General features: G+C 54.3%; 1 protein-coding gene across 1 annotated transcript in view; it reads left to right on the top strand.

The window, feature by feature from the left end:
• The window catches only part of VIL1 (villin 1), a 23,764-nt gene that overhangs the window by 3,490 nt on the left and 4,352 nt on the right, over positions 1-15,922 (top strand). The window contains exons 2-19 of the mRNA XM_004674294.2: positions 1,106-1,189; positions 1,648-1,722; positions 2,407-2,603; positions 3,618-3,726; positions 3,883-3,993; positions 4,983-5,185; positions 5,274-5,352; positions 5,502-5,600; positions 6,201-6,354; positions 6,932-7,032; positions 7,121-7,258; positions 7,833-7,991; positions 8,916-9,095; positions 9,626-9,771; positions 10,736-10,880; positions 11,313-11,501; positions 13,234-13,302; positions 14,860-15,000. Coding sequence (XP_004674351.1) covers positions 1,115-1,189; positions 1,648-1,722; positions 2,407-2,603; positions 3,618-3,726; positions 3,883-3,993; positions 4,983-5,185; positions 5,274-5,352; positions 5,502-5,600; positions 6,201-6,354; positions 6,932-7,032; positions 7,121-7,258; positions 7,833-7,991; positions 8,916-9,095; positions 9,626-9,771; positions 10,736-10,880; positions 11,313-11,501; positions 13,234-13,302; positions 14,860-15,000 — 2,370 coding nt within the window. The 5' untranslated portion in view covers positions 1,106-1,114. The remainder of the gene's footprint in view (positions 1-1,105; positions 1,190-1,647; positions 1,723-2,406; positions 2,604-3,617; positions 3,727-3,882; positions 3,994-4,982; positions 5,186-5,273; positions 5,353-5,501; positions 5,601-6,200; positions 6,355-6,931; positions 7,033-7,120; positions 7,259-7,832; positions 7,992-8,915; positions 9,096-9,625; positions 9,772-10,735; positions 10,881-11,312; positions 11,502-13,233; positions 13,303-14,859; positions 15,001-15,922) is intronic.

Genomic DNA, 15,922 nt, shown 5'->3' with positions numbered 1-15,922 from the left:
CCACCCCCCTACCCACCCACCCATCCTTCCACCCACCTACCTGTCCACTCACAAAACCACCAGCAAAGTCCTATCCCTGCATTAGATGCTGTGGATTCAGTACTGAACAAACCAATATAACTTCCACTCTGTGGGGTCTGTAGCTTGTGGACATGGACCAGAATAGTGATTGAAGAATTTGGGGGTAGCTTGAAGTACTAGCACATTGCTGTTTGCGACTCTTTATTACGCAAAATATATATGATTGACCATTTTAACCATGTGGAAGAATACTATTCAGTTGCATTAAGTACACTCACATACATACCAACAACCACCACTGTCTAGTTCTAGAAATTTTTACAGTCTCCAGTGAAAATTCCTCACACAATAGCAGTCACTCCCCACTTCTCCCTCCTCCCAACCTCTAACAACAAGCAATCCACTTGCTCTCTCTATGGATTAGCCTATCCTAGTAATTTCATATAAATGGAATCATATAATTTGTGGCCTTCTGTGTCTAACTTCTTTAGTCCACATAATATATTCAAGTTCCATTTTCCCTAGAGCTTGCTTTGGAAGTTCATTTTTCATGACCGAATAATATTCCACTGCATGGATGTGCTACCTTTTGTTGGTCCCTTTGTCATCTGATGGACATTTGGGTTGCTCCCACATTTTGGCTACTGTGAACATTGCGAATGTGTTTCATGTTTGTTTGAGCACCTGTTTTTTCAATCCTTTTGGGAACATATTTTCAGTTCTTATTTATTCTCTGCTTCCCTTTTTCACTTTAAACTTTGTACATTTCTATTTTTAGACAAGCATAGCTTAAATAAAATTTTTTCAGAAAGAAGATTTCAGGGCTAGACAAAAAGGGCCTTGAGTGGCAGGCTAGGATGTGGGGCTTTATTCAGAAGGTGCTAAGGGACCAGAGTAGGTGCTTGAATGAGAGGGCGGGGACAAGAGCAGACGTGGGTGGACTGGCGGGAGGCAGGGCCACAGCCACCCGGGCCCAGGGTGGGAGGCCCACCACTCCCTGGCCTCCCGGCATTGTTGAGATCTCTCCAGGGCTGGGCTGGAGAGCAGCACCCAGTCTCTTGCTCCCACACCCCTTTTCCCCTAGCTCATCACCATGACCAAACTGAATGCCCAAGTCAAAAGTTCCCTCAACACCACCACTCCAGGGTTGCAGATATGGAGGATCGAGGTGAGGCTGCCTGGGCAGGGGTAGGGAGGAGGCGGGCAGGCCTGGGCATGGGTCGGGGTGCAGGGGGCAGGGGCTGAGGGGTAGGCTGGGGTGTGGGGAGGAAGGAAGAGGCCTAGAAATCCTCCGAGTCCTGCAATCCCACCTGAAGCCTGTTCCTGCGCCACTCCCCTGGGCTTCTCCTCCCCACGCTTTCCTTGTTTGTTTCCTCACTTCCTTCATCCCTTTTTCTGCCGCCATTTCTTCCTTGTCTTTCCACCTTCCTCTTCCTTCCATCTCCTCCCCTTCCCTGTCTCTCCCTCCCTGTCTCTCCCTCCGGCAGGCCAGGCCACCCCTTTTCTTCACTCCTGCGCCTTGCCCTTTCTCCCCTCCCCTCTGCCTCCCTCTCCCTCCCTGGCTTCCTGCAGGCGGGCTGGCCCGTGGGAGGGAGGCTGCCCCCACCATGCCCCCTCTCTCCCTAGGCCATGCAGATGGTGCCAGTCCCCTCCAGCACCTTCGGCAGCTTCTTTGATGGCGACTGCTACATCGTCCTGGCCGTGAGTGCGGGTCTGCCGGGGCAGGGGCTGAGGGCGCAGCAAGCCCAGTCTATGCTGGTCTCCCCACAGTGGCCCTCACCAGGTGCCTGGGCCTAGTGATGGCCCTGCAGGGGGACCCTCCTCTCCCTGGGGAGCCGAACTCCCCGCTGCTGCCTGCGGATTTACAGTTCTGGGGATCTCTGAGCTGGTGGGACCTCACTCGCGCCACCCACCGGGAGCCCCTTCTTCCACCCCAGGAGTCTTGATAGTGCTGGGTGTCTGCCCCCAGAGACCCCCCACAGTGTTGGTGCATTTGTATTTTTCCTTATACTGATTCACTTTTAAAACGGAAATACCATTACTTAAAAAATAGAACTCTGCGTCAGTGTCATAAATGAAAAGCAGTGTTCCGTGTCACAATGTCACAACAGCAAGTCATAAAATATGTACGTAATTATTCAAATAGCCATTTATTTGTGCTCCATCTAATTATGGGCCCTTGATGGCCCGTGGGTCTCACTTTGGGAACCTTCCCTGGTCCGACCAAGTTATTTCCAAGGGGAGGTGAGCCAGGCCCCAGGGGAAGACATTGGCCCTATGCAGTCTGGTGGGGCTGGGAGAGCAGCTCAGGGCTGGCCTGCAGGGGGCGGGCAGCGGGCGGTGGTGTCCAGGGCCCCCAGTACACTGGACATGCTCTCTCCCTAGATCCACAAGACGGGCAGCAATCTGTCCTATGACATCCACTTCTGGATCGGCCAGGCCTCGTCCCAGGACGAGCAAGGGGCGGCCGCCATTTACACCACGCAGATGGACGACTTCCTGAAGGGCCGGGCAGTCCAGCACCGTGAAGTCCAGGGCAATGAGAGCGATGCCTTCCGAGGCTACTTCAAGCAGGGCATTGTGTATGCAGGGCGCTGCAGGCGGGGTGGGGGTGGGGCCAGGTGGGGGGGGGGAGCAAGCAGAGCCGGGCAGAGGGAGGTGACCCACCCGGAGCCTGGAAAGGAACCTGAGGCTTGGGGGAGCCCCGCAAGGGGCCCCACAATGGGCTTTGGTGATTTCCAACTTTGCACTCTGCCCCCCTCATTCCTACTGTGTCATCCTAGCTTTCCATCCCCCAACCCCCAGAGGGCATTCTGAACTTGTGTGATTCTGTGCACCACACATTTTTCGAAGTCAACTCCAATTGCATGTCCCAGAGAGATGGCTAGAAGAGGCCCTCCATGGCAGCGCTTCAAGTCCCACGTCCGCCCAGTGGCTCCCTCTTCCTCAAGCAGGCCCCTCTTTCTCGAAAGCAGGCCTTCAAACTCAGAGTCCAGAGTTCCAGTTGTTCCTAAAAAGTCTGAAGTTCTGGCCTCTGGGCTTCCCCCATCAAACGCACAGTCTGGAGCCAAGTTCCTACTGATGCCAGGGAGACAGGGGCTCCCCCTTAGCGCCAACCCCCAGCCCTCCCTAAGACGTGCTCCCCGTCTCCGCACACTTAAAGAGGGGCCAGGTCTCTGATGTCTCTTCTTCCAAGGCCCGGGTGAGGGCCCCTCCTTGGGCTCTCCGAAATCGTTGGTCCCCACCCCAAGATCCACCTCCAACTGGCGCTGATGCTAGGGCCTGCATGCATGAATCCGGGCGGGCACACGCCGAGCCACACCGTCCTGCGCCGTCCTGCAGGCCCCTCAGCAGCCCCTCAGCAGCGGAGGACTAGCGGGAGGGGCCTGCGGCCCGGCACCTAGCAGCCACCACGGCCTGGGCGCGCAGACTGATGCAGCCTGCGCTGTGTGAAGCTGAGCGTGGCGCACACGCATCTCACCTAGCCCTGCTCCTGCACCCTCCTCCACCCCTGCCCCCCCCAGAGGCAGCTAGGCAAGACAGGGGGTCACCACGCCTCCCAGACCGCTGTGGCCATTCAAGGCACCTCTTCTCAGGATCCGGAAAGGGGGTGTGGCTTCCGGCATGAAGCACGTGGAGACCAACTCTTATGATATCCAGCGGCTGCTGCACGTCAAGGGCAAGAGGAATGTGATAGCCGGAGAGGTGGGCGTTGACCTGGGCCTGGGACACATGGCCTGGCGTCCCCCTCCCGGCCTGGGTGGAGTGAGGAGGGCTGAGGGCAGGGGATGGGGGCAAGAGAGGGTGGCTGACGAGGGGTCTGAGTAACGCGTGTGCCCACACACACACACCGCTCTGCAGGTGGAGATGTCCTGGAAGAGTTTTAACCGGGGGGATGTTTTCCTCCTGGACCTCGGGATGCTCATCATCCAGTGGAACGGGCATGAAAGTAACCGCATGGAGAGACTCAGGGTAAACTCATCATTCTCCCAACTCCCCTGAAGTCCCTCCCTGCCCCAACCTGCTCCCTCCACCCCCATCTCCCACCCTCCAGCCCACTCCAGCTGGCCCCACTTCCCCTGATGTCAACCCTGGCTGCCTGGCTGGTGCGTTTGGAGTTGAAGCGAGATTCCATGTCGGGGAGAGGTGCTTGGTGGGGTTTGAGTGTGTGCATGTATCTGTGGCTCATCTGGAGACTGGGCGCATGGCAGATGCTGGCCATGCCCGGGGCCCCGTGGCAAATGAAATGGGCAGGATCCTGCCCTGGCTCTAGCTTGTAGCTGACCTTCTGGTGGGGAGACGGACATGAATAGGGGAGAAAGTGGGGGTGGGGAGGGCAGTCCTGGAGGCCCAGGCTGAGGAGAAGGTGGGATGTGGAAAGCCCAAGGCCCCCTGCAGAGGCCAGAAAGCCTGAGCATGACTGGAGTTTTGAGGGGCCTGAGAGGAGGATGGGTGGCTCTCAGGGGGGCCTGTTATGTGTCTGTAAGTCTGTGGAGGAGGGTGGGGTTTGTTCTCAGGAACTGGGAGGACAATCGGGGTGGAGGCTCCCAAGGGACTCTGGCAGGCCCTGGACAGGCATCCACTGGACGTGTGTTGATGGGGGAGATGAAGAGGGGAGAGACAGGTGGGGGTGGGTGGAGCCCCATTTCCTGGGGTGGGCAAGGTTGGGAAGTTCAGATTTGGGGAGCAAATCTAGACTTCAGTTTTGTTTTGTTTTTTAATGTATCTTCCATTTTGTACACCTTAAAAATGGGGTTATCTTGGAGGTTGGGTAAAAAAAAAGATGAGCAGAAAGTTGGGCTGGAGACGTCAGCTGGGGCTCAGTCGTCTCTAGACTGGGGCTGGGTGAGCCCAGCTGGGGCTGGTATGAGAGAGGAGGGGCACTGGGGTTAAAAAGGCTGGTTTGAGGTGTGAAGCTGCCCCCCACTAGCCTCCAGGGGTCACCTGTGGCTTCTCTGCAGGGCATGAACCTGGCCAAGGAGATCCGGGACCAGGAGCGTGGCGGGCGGGCCTACGTGGGCGTGGTGGAAGGGGAGGACGAGAAGGCCAGCCCTCAGCTGATGGCCATCATGAACCACGTGCTAGGCCAGCGGAGAGAGCTGAAGGCCGCCGTGCCGGACACGGTGGTGGAGCCGGCTCTCAAGGCCAGCCTCAAGCTGTTCCAGTGAGTGCACTGTTGGGCCTTCCTGGGCTGGGGCCTGGGGGGCTGGGCAGGCCCGGGCCCCCCTCTATGCTGTTCCTTTGTCCTGTAGTGTGTCTGACTCAGAGGGAAAGCTGGTGATTAGAGAAGTTGCCACAAGGCCCCTCACTCAAGACCTGCTGAATCATGAGGTGAGAGGGGGTAGAGGGGTGGGGATGGGCAGAGAAGGGGGAGTGGGGGCTGGGGTGGAGGGGAGGAGACTGTGCCTGCACCCCCACCCCCAGCCCAACACCGTCAATGCCATCACATCCTGCTCTCGGTCTTCATCTCTGTCCCTCAGGACTGTTACATCCTGGACCAGGGTGGCCTGAAGATCTACGTGTGGAAGGGAAAGAATGCCAATGCTGAGGAGAGGAAGGGAGCCATGAACCAGGCATTGGTGGGGCTGGGGTCCAGGGAGGGTTGGAGTGGGAGGGCCAGACCCCAGGGTGGCAGGGCTGGGTGGGTGTGATCTAGTCATCTTGGGCGTTCTCTGATTGCCAGGGAGTCAGTCACCCAGCAACCAGGAGCCTCCTCAGAATATGGGCTCCCCAATCCTGCACTTGAGAACTAGCTTGGGAGAAGAGAGGAGCAAATGGAGGCATCCTTCCTAACAGCAGGGACTGGGCCAGCACGGCCAGGCCAGAGCAGTCTGGGGTGCTCGTTAGGGCAGTCACGCTAACTGACTGACAGTTAGGGTGCTCTGGGGTGTTTGTTAGGTCAGTCACCCTAACTGACTGACAGAAGCCAGTGCTGGTTGGACTGAGGTTGATTCAAGGTTGGAAGCTGGGGGTCAGGGTTAGAATTAGGGGTTCAATTGTGAGGTCTGATCGAACTTCAGGGTCAGGGCTGAAGCAGGGTCAGATTTGGGGTCAGCCCTGGGTCTTGGCGAAGGTCCAGGTTTGGGAGGTTAGTGGTGGAGTCTGCTCGGGGTTAGGGCAGCTTTGGCTGGCTCTGGGCTTGGGAGAGACGCACCCCAGCCGCCCACTCCTCTCCCTAGAACTTTATCAAAGCGAAGCAGTACCCACCCAGCACCCAGGTGGAGGTGCAGAATGACGGGGCCGAGTCAGCCGTCTTCCAGCAGCTCTTCCAGAAGTGGACAGTGCCCAACCGGACGTCAGGCCTGGGCAAAACCCACACTGTGGGTTCCGTGGGTAAGACCCTGATTCGCCCCACCCTCCTACCCCCTGCACCTGGTAATGGCTCTGGGCTCCCCACGGCAGGGCATGGATACATGCAAGCGTTGCCAGGACAGATATTCTTGTCTCTAAGCTAACATTGTTTTCTTAAATCTGCCCTTTTAAAATGAAAAAAAGAAAAAAAAAAAGAGTTGTCACAAAACGGAGCTGAGATGACCTGCTTTTCATTTGCAATGGCTTGGGCCTCCCTGGAAACCATCAGCAACCAGGTCTCACCGAGGGTGAAAGGCCCGTCACCACACAGCTAGCTCTCATGGAGCTGGGGGCCAGGCCTGTCTGCGCGTGCAGGAGGTCGGGACAAGGCTCTTTATGGCCCTCCGGCTCTCCTGGGCACCATTCCAGCATGAGTCCAGCCTGGCAGAGAGAGCTGCGTCTCTCCAGCTCTGATCTCCAGGAAGCTACTGAATCTCTGCCTTGGTATCATGGGCAAAATGGGGCTAAGCATTGGAGCTGTCACTTAGGGCGCTGCGAGGACAGGGGGACCTCGGCTGGTGACAGCTGCATTATGTGGTTCCTCTCCACTCCACTCCAGCCAAGGTGGAACAGGTGAAGTTTGATGCCGCGTCCATGCACGTCCAGCCTCAGGTGGCTGCCCAGCACAGGATGGTTGATGATGGCAGCGGGGATGTGCAGGTAGGGTGAGGGCGGAATGCCCATGTTGGAGTTGGGGGGGCTGCTGGGCCCCACCCTGGACCTCACACTGACCTGCTCCCGGCTCTAGGTGTGGCGCATCGAGGACCTGGAGCTGGTCCCTGTGGAGTCCAGGTGGCTGGGCCACTTCTACGGGGGTGACTGCTATCTGCTGCTCTACACCTACCTCATCGGAGAGAAGAAGAACTATCTGCTCTACACCTGGCAGGTTAGGCGCTGCCCCATCCTGACAGGGCACGGCAGACTCAGCTCTCTTCGCTGTGCGCTTGCCAAGAGGCTATCACCCTTGAGTTGAACACCTCTGGTGATGGCCAGCTCACTCCTGTGCCACCTTGGGACTGCTCCGGACGTGAGAGCCTGCTAACACAGGGCACCTGCATTCCCAGCCCTTTCAACATCGGTTCTCTGAGTCTCCTAATTTCTGTGTCCTCCTACACATTCCCTTCACCATCTGTGACTGGGTTTTCTGTGACCAGATGTGACAGAGCAGGGACATGCTTGGGTGTGGCCTCCAGGGTGGGCCACATGGTAGCCAAGTTGCTTCCTGTGGATGGTGCTCTTGGGTCAAAAGGTTGGGGTAGCAGGTGGGTCAGGCTGGGTTGGGGCTGGGCAGAGATTGGGTGTGAGGACAGGATCAGGACTGAGGTCCTGGGTCACACTGTATTTTGTGCAGGGTGGGGTTTGGTGGGGAAGATGATTGGGGTGGAGTTTTTGCTGAATCTGGGGCTGGGGTCAGAAGAGGGGACTGACGCCCTCCCTCTCTCTATCCTGCTCATCCCCAGGGCAGTCAGGCCAGCCAGGATGAAATTGCAGCCTCAGCCTATCAGGCTGTCTTCCTGGACCAGCAGTACAATAATGAACCGGTCCAGATCCGGGTCCCAATGGGCAAGGAACCGCCCCATCTCATGGCCATCTTCAAAGGACAAATGGTGGTCTACCAGGTGTGGCTGCAGCACTGAAGCACCCCAAGTACCCCCAGGGGAGGGGGAGGGGTGCAAGGGTGGAGCAGGGTGGGTGAAGCCCATTCTTTGCAGGACAGGAGCTGGGAATGGAAAGGACCGCTGACCTTTGAATGTATACATGATCTGAATATGCATGTAATTTGAATCTACATTGCATTTCATGTGTGCAAGAGCTGTTTCACTCTACACCCCTTCTCCTTGGGTTGTATACATTAAAAATTATCTGGGCAAGAATTGCCTAAGTGAAGGGCTTGTCCAAACAGCTTTGGTGCCTTCCAGCCTAATGAAATAAGAGACCTGCATTCACACGCATGACAATCTGCTTGGCACCTACTAAGTACACGTCCCTCTGCAAGTTTGTGGGGGGGGGGAGGGGAATGCCATGACGCTGCAAGGTGGCCCGTCTTGTCGGGTGAGCTGTTCCACTGTCGTGGTGGGCCAACAGCCAGTGCAGCTAAATGTCAGAAACCCTAGCTGAGTCCAAAGGAAAGGATGAAGACGGAGGCACAGAGCGAGGGGGTTTGAGTTGAAGAGCTTAGCAGAGGGAGGGTGAGAGCGTGCTGTGCAGGAGCAGAGCAAGGCCAAGAACCAGGAGAAGGCACCAGAGGAAGAGAGAGAAGCCTGACCAAGTTGAACTGGAGGGTTTGGGGAGAGCAGAGCATCTGAAGAGGCCGTTTTTATCTTCGTCATGTGGGACCCTCTAAAGCCACGCCGAGAGCCAGGTTCTGGTCATCAGGGAGCGACAGGGAGCCACTGAAGGCTTTTGAGCAGGGTAGAGTCTTGGGCAAAGCAATGTTCTGGTAAGATGAATAGGTCTTGCCCAACCTCTCTTCCTCCCCAATCTCCAATCTCTACTAACTTCCTGCCACCTCTCTTTCCCGGCTTTCTTCCCTTCCCTTGCAGGGAGGTACCTCCCGGGCAGGCAACACAGAGCCCGAGCCCTCCACCAGGCTGTTCCAGGTCCGGGGAACCACTGCGAACAACACCAAGGCCTTCGAGGTCCCAGCCCGGGCCTCCTCCCTCAACTCCAATGACGTCTTCCTCCTCAAGACCCAGTCCTGCTGCTACCTGTGGTGTGGGAAGGTGTGTGAAGGGCCAAGCAGCCGCCTCCGCCAAAGTGGGCAGTGGGGGCCGTCAGAGAGAGTAGACCTGGGTCAGGCCGGAGCCTCTGGCTGAGTAGGTTCTGCTTGCTGGTTCGCGTTGCCTGTGACCCTCTCCCCTTCCTCGGCCTGACCATGACCCCCGGTATCTGCGACTGGGTTGGTCTCATCCAGGTAGCCTCTGGCTGGCCAGTCTTGTTTTCCTGTCTCGGGCGCTCCCACTACCCCATGCCTGTTGCCGTCTCTCCTTTGATCTCTGCAAAGATCTCTCTTGGACGACTTCACCTGCCCTGCAAGGGGCATGCACACACTCTTGCCTCCTCCGCCATTCATTGGTGTGTCCAGGGGAGGCGGTGGGAGGGCTGTCTCTGCATTGGCCACTTGTGAGAGCCCTGATGTAGGGGTGCCCTCCCAGGCCCAAGAGCTCTAGGCCAGTGATTGGGGGAGGCGCAGGGGTAGGGGCTGGCACCAGAGATGATCTTCTCCAGCGCAGGGACCCCCTCTCCTCCCCAGGGCTGCAGTGGGGATGAACGGGAGATGGCCAAGGTGGTCGCTGACATCATCTCCCGGACGGAGAAGCAAGTGGTGGTGGAAGGGCAGGAGCCAGCCAACTTCTGGATGGCCCTGGGCGGGAAGGCCCCCTACGCCAATTCCAAGAGGTAACCACTGGGTCTCTTACCCCCTGTTCACCTTCTGAGGCTGGAGAGCTTCCCAGGACCTCAACCCTCAAGACCCTCGGATAGAGTTTAGATGCCAGACCTTCAGGGCTACAAGATGAATGGGAGCGACGCATGACTTTGGAGCCCTTTGGGCTTAGGGGCTGACTGTGCTCTCACATGGCATGCTCAGGCCTGGTGGGGTGGGGGTGTCTATCTCCCTAGTCCAAGGAGTTCACAAGCCTAGGAGGCAGCTCAGAGAGGAGCAGGGCTTTAGGCTTCCCCTTTAGGAGGAAGGAGAGCCTCCCCAGCCCACACTCTGGGCTGGCACAGGACCCGGATGCTGAGGAGCGCCAGCTTTAAAGCCTTTTTCAAATGTTTTTAAAAGTATTTATTTATTTATGCATACAGAACTGGGGTACAAGCCAGAGGTGCGGAGGCGGTGAGAGGCTTCACCACAGACAGAGCAGGGAACAGAACAGGCAGATAGAGGAAGTACACTGCTGAGGGGAGCAGCGGGTGGGTCAGGAGAGGTCAGCCACACCATGTGGATCACCTGTGGGGTGGGGTTGAACTCGAACTGAAGCAGCTGGGGCTTGCTTGTACTGCTGCTCTTTAACTTGCTGCACCACCAGGGAGGGCCTCAAATGGTTTTCTAAAGCAGATCCACAAGCCACTATTCCCCAGTTCAAAAGCAGAATGGCATGTATGGCAGCAGAAGCAGTAATAGGAGAGGGACGATAGCAGAAAGAAGGTCCTAACGAAGGTATGGAAGAGTCTCTGGAATGCATCCTTTGAAAAGCAGTGGGTATTTCTCCCTGGGAGCAGTCAAGAACTCTTGGGAGGATGGGGGCGCTTTTTGTTAGATCAGTAATAAGTGTTTCCTGGGAAAGACTTTCCAGGCCAGGGTCCCCAAGCCCCCTCCCCCACACTTCCTTCTGCCAACAATCTTCTCCCCACCTTGCAGACTGCAGGAGGAAAATCTGGTCATCACGCCCCGGCTCTTCGAGTGTTCCAACCAGACCGGGCGCTTCCTGGCCACGGAGATCCCCGACTTCAATCAGGATGACTTGGAAGAGGATGATGTGTTCCTGCTAGATGTCTGGGATCAGGTAGGCCTGAGGCCTAGGGACCTCTGTTACTAACACTTCAAGCCCCGGGACCAAGAGGTAGTAGCTTCAGGGGTAGGTAAGGTCTGACGTCGTCTTGGCTCACATACTCGATATTGGTGGTCATGGTGTTCTGCATCAAAGGGGCTGAAGAAACTGGAAGGGAGCTGCGGGGCTGCTGGGCAGATGTATTCTCCCAAAACCTGGTTTTTCTCACATGGCAGTAGGAGTGTTTTTGAGGATCTTTGGCTCGAGAGGCTCCAGAGAGGCTGGATATTCAGAATATCCAGGCAGAGGGCATCTGTCTAACCTCATTTCCCACATGAAAGTCAAGGTTGGGTGGGGCCTGCCCAAAGCCATTGGGCCTAGGTGGTTGGAATTGAGCCTGGACACAGCAGTCCACGACAACTGACTGAGCCCTGGTGTATCCCACAGGTCTTCTTCTGGATCGGGAAGCATGCCAACGAGGAAGAGAAGAAGGCTGCGGCCATCACTGTGCAGGAGTACCTCAGGACCCACCCCAGCGGTCGTGACCCTGAGACCCCCATCATTGTGGTGAAGCAGGGATACGAGCCCCCCACCTTCACGGGCTGGTTCCTGGCTTGGGACCCCTTTAAGTGGAGTGTGAGTAGCCTCAGTTCATCCTCACCCCACAGCCAGCTCACCCTTTTCTGGGTGGCCTCCTCGCACACCCAGGCACGCTGATGCCAGGTTTCTCCTTGGGCCGTATGACGCAAGGTGCATTTGTATGGGGTTAGGGCAGCTTAGAATAAAGAGCAGAGCTGCACTTTAGACCATTAAGTACCCTGCTGGGGGGAGAGGGAAGGAAATAGATCAAAATCCTAAGCTAATTACACCGCCTTGCTTATGCACCAGATTTAGCTCAAAACTGTTGGATATCATTCTTAAGAGTTGTACATTTGACTTAATTAAAATTAAAACCAAAATTTCAAATTTTAATTAAAATTTGACTTAATTAAAATTAAAACCAAAATTTCAAATTTTAATTAAAATTTGACTTCATTAAAATTAAAACCAAAATTTCAGTTTCTCACTAGCCACCATCTAAGTGTTCACTAGCTATGTGTGGCTAGTGGCTACCATATTGGACAGCACAGAAATAGATCATTTCATCACTGCAGAAACTTCTGCAGGCCAGTGCTGGCAGACCACATGCCAGATGTAAGGAAATAGATCAGTGTTAAAGGCCGTGTCTTCCTGGCACTATATTCTAGATCAAATCAAAGTGGGTCCTACATGTGGTCCTGACCTGAAGGACAGTGATTTCCTAAACACGGTGGGAGCACAGGTCGGGTCCTCAAGGTGGAAACCCAGTGAAGTGCCTGCAGGAAGGAGGGAGGCTGAGGAAGACGGAGTCCTAGCCTGGTGGCTTCCCGTGCTCTAACTTGGCACTAGGGGCAAGTTTAGGGAAACTGACAGCTTGGGTTAATTTCCTCAAATACATTTTAAAAAATCAGTGGTTGATGGACCCTTTAGTCTTGAGGGTGGATTGAAACAAGCCTCAGGACTGCAAACCTCCTCAGTCCATATCAGAGTTCCAAGTCAACACCCCTGGCAGGGCGTTTGCACAACAGGTCTGTGCTGGCTCCGCTCAATGCACCATTCATTCAGTACGCTTCAGTTCCTGAGGTACTGTGCTCAGGGCCAGGCCCTGAGGATAGATGAGGTTCTTCATGGAGCCATGGGCTCCTCTCTTCCCTTCAATTCTTCAGGCTCTGAGAGGAGCCCCCAGTTCTCTGTGTCCCCTGAGTCTCCCAGAACTGGCACTGTGTAGGCAAGTGTTTGCAAGGCTGTATGTGGGTAAGGGTGGGAAAATTCCTGTTAAGGATGGAGCAGGAGCAAATACCTCCGGCCCTGGCCTTATGAGTGCTTTTGCTGCTCATCTTCACCATTCAACCCCTATTTGGGGCACTGTTCCCTGTCTGGGCCCCCTCTAACCTTTCTCACCATCGGGGTCAGTCTTTTTTTCTTTTTATTTATTTATTTTTTTAAAGATTCATTTATGCATACAGAACTGGGGTACAGGCCAGAGGTGCAGGGGGTGAGAGGATTCACCAGAGACAGTGTGGGGAGCAGAACAGGCAGGTTGACTTGAAATACAATGCTGAGGGGAGCAGCAGGCAGGTCAGGAGAGGTCTGCCACACCATGTGGGGCACCTCCGGGGTCGGGGAATCAAACTTAAAACTGAAGTGGCTGCAATAGCTTCATAGTACTGAGCTTTAACCCGTTGTACCACCAAGGGAGAGCCTGATCAGCCTTTCCCGACACCTGAAGAAAGATGGTTTTTTGTCTCTGCTGCTCGAGACCCAGGTCTAATTTTTATCTTATTCACAGAATGTCAAATCCTACGAGGAACAGAAAGAGGAGCTTGGAAATTCTGTGAACTGGGACAGGATCTCTTCTGTGAGTACTGAGCAGATGGCTCATCTGTGGTGGCCGATTGGTGATGGTCAGACCTGAGGAAGCTGAGAAAAATACCAGAAAAGATGCCAGGGCCTCCGCCTTCTCGTGCTATTTTCTTTTGCTTCTCAAGTTCTTGCTGTTAAACTTCAAAAGCTGTAGCTGTTTTGTCTCCTCTATTCCCTATTTTCCAAATTTCATCCTGCATAGGAATTGGGGGGGGGGGAGAGCTTATTTTAGTGCAGGTCCTAAGATCCCACTCCCAAACATTTTGGTTTTCAGAACTGGGTGAAAGCCCAGGCATATGCATGTCTTAACAAAGGGCCCCAGAAATTTGCAGCAGTTAGCCCAAGGACTACATGTTAAGAAAGGCTTTTTCTATTACTGCTACCTTTGAGATCCCTTCTCCAGGTAGAATACAACTCCTTTGATCTTACAGGGAGTTAATAGTAATACATTTAACCTGTAGGCCTGGGGTATGGAAATATGAAATCAAAACCTTTCCTTCAAGTACACAGCCTTATGGGAGATCAAGACCAAACAGACCTTCCAGAAATGTGTCCAGAAAACGAGAACAATATCCATTTTGGGGAACTCAGCAGATACTTAAAAAAAAAAAAGACAAAACTTTTATTAATTTTTGCTTAGAATTGGGGTGCTGGCCAGAGGTGTGGGGCAGAGAGGATTAACCAGAGACAGAGTGGGAAGCAGAACAGGCAGAGCAAAGTACACTTCTGAGGGGAGCAGCGGGTGGGACAGGAGAGGTCTGCTGTGCCATGTGGGTCAGTTCCAGGCTGGGGATTGAATGCAGGCTGTTGCGCTAGGCCTTCACAGTGGCAGCATTGAAACTTAACTCCCAGGCCACCAAGGAGGCCCTCAGCAGTTACTATATATGGATTTTTAGCCATACCAGGGACCCAGGGACACTTGATGAGGCCTGCTCAGGAGACGATGAAGCAGGCAGCAGGATAGCTAGGTCAAGTCTAAGTGAATCTATGGATGACAATTTATGACAGGTAAGGGCATTCATGAATGTCCAGGGTCGACCATGAAGTTCTTAAGTCATAGAACAAAATACCCATCTTGTATCACTGTGGTTGGATAGGCCTCCAAACTCTGTTTTTTTTAAAAAAGTTTTATTTATGCATATAAGAACTGGGGTACAGGCCAGAGGTGTGGGGTGGTGAGAGGATTCACCAGAGACAGCGTGGGGAGCAGCACAGGCAGATGCACTGAAATACATTGCTGAGAGGAGCAGTGGGCGAGACAGGAGGTCTGCTGCGCCATGTGGGTCAGCCTCCTGGCCGGGATCCAACTCCTGACGTAACAGTGGTAGCTTGGTAACACTGAGTAGGCCCAGACCACCAAAGTTCAGCTTGTGGGTCCAGTCCAATGTGTTCTCATGAGGAGGGTGTAAAAGTGGGAGGATTGGGAGATGAGGTCACAGAAACCTTCTAGAAGGCAATATTCTAGAAATCCATATTGACTTCAAAGAGAAAGGCAACTTGGAGGTGGCCACAAACCATCTGAAGTAACCAGTGTTTTTCCTTTCTTCCCTAGGAGATGACAAGCCATAAACCAGATGTGTTCCATGCTAACAGCAACCTCAGTTCTGGGCCTCTGCCCATTTTCCCCCTGGAGCAGCTGGTGAATGTGCCTGCAGAGGAGCTCCCTGAGGGTGTGAACCCCAGCAAGAAGGAGGTGGGTCAAGCTTGAGAGGGCAAAGAGAGGTGGCTCGTCCATTCACTGGCCAGCCCAGAGATAGCCTGTAAATGCTTAGGTGCTAGAGATCTCCCCTCTGTCCTCACTGTGATACTGGGGTGATCCCACTGAGAATGAGTTTTCTTTGGCCTCAGGACATTGAAAGAGCTCTATGGATGTAAGCTGTTTTTATCATTGCCTGTTCTGCATGTGAGGGGACTGAAGTTACAGAGGCAAAGTGGCTTGCTTAATGTAACATAGCTACCTGATAGAAAGGCTGAGCAAGAACAGGTTTCTGCATCCCCCTGGTACCATCACATTATGTGACATACAGAAAGTACTTCCCAGGGCCTCCCTGCTGGTGATTAAGTCTCAGCACTATGAAATGATCCACAACCAAAACAGCACCAGTTCAATCCCCAGCCAGGGAGGTGACCCACATGGCGTGGCAGACCTCTCCTCACCTGGCCACTGCTCCCTTAGTGTATTTCAGTACATCCACCTGTTCTGCTCCTTGTTCTGTCTCTGGTGAATCCTCTCACCCCCCGGCACCTCTGGGCTGTACCCCAGTTCTTGTATGCATAGATTAAAAAAAAAAAAGTATTTCAAAGGAAATGTCATTGAGTCAGATGATTGACAGAAGGCAAAATGGATCATTAGATCTGAGTGGAACAAGCAGAATCAAGACAACCCCATATGTCTAAGTTGTCTAAGAAGTCTTAGATTCTTTTTACTTTTGTAAATTTTACTTATTTTTGTGTAGTACTGGGGTGTAGGCCAGAGGTTTGGGGTGGTGAAAGGATTCACCAGAGACAGACTGGGGAGCAGAACAGGCAGATCTACTAAAACACACTGCTGAGGGGAGCAGCGGGTGAGACAGGAGAGGTCTGCTGCGCCATGTGGGTCAGCTCCAGGCTGGGGA

The sequence above is a fragment of the Condylura cristata genome, unplaced genomic scaffold (genome assembly GCF_000260355.1).
Source record: "Condylura cristata isolate star-nosed mole 26May11 unplaced genomic scaffold, ConCri1.0 scaffold00002, whole genome shotgun sequence".
Taxonomy (NCBI): Eukaryota; Metazoa; Chordata; class Mammalia; order Eulipotyphla; family Talpidae; genus Condylura; species Condylura cristata.
This window is presented reverse-complemented; position numbering and strand designations above follow the sequence as displayed.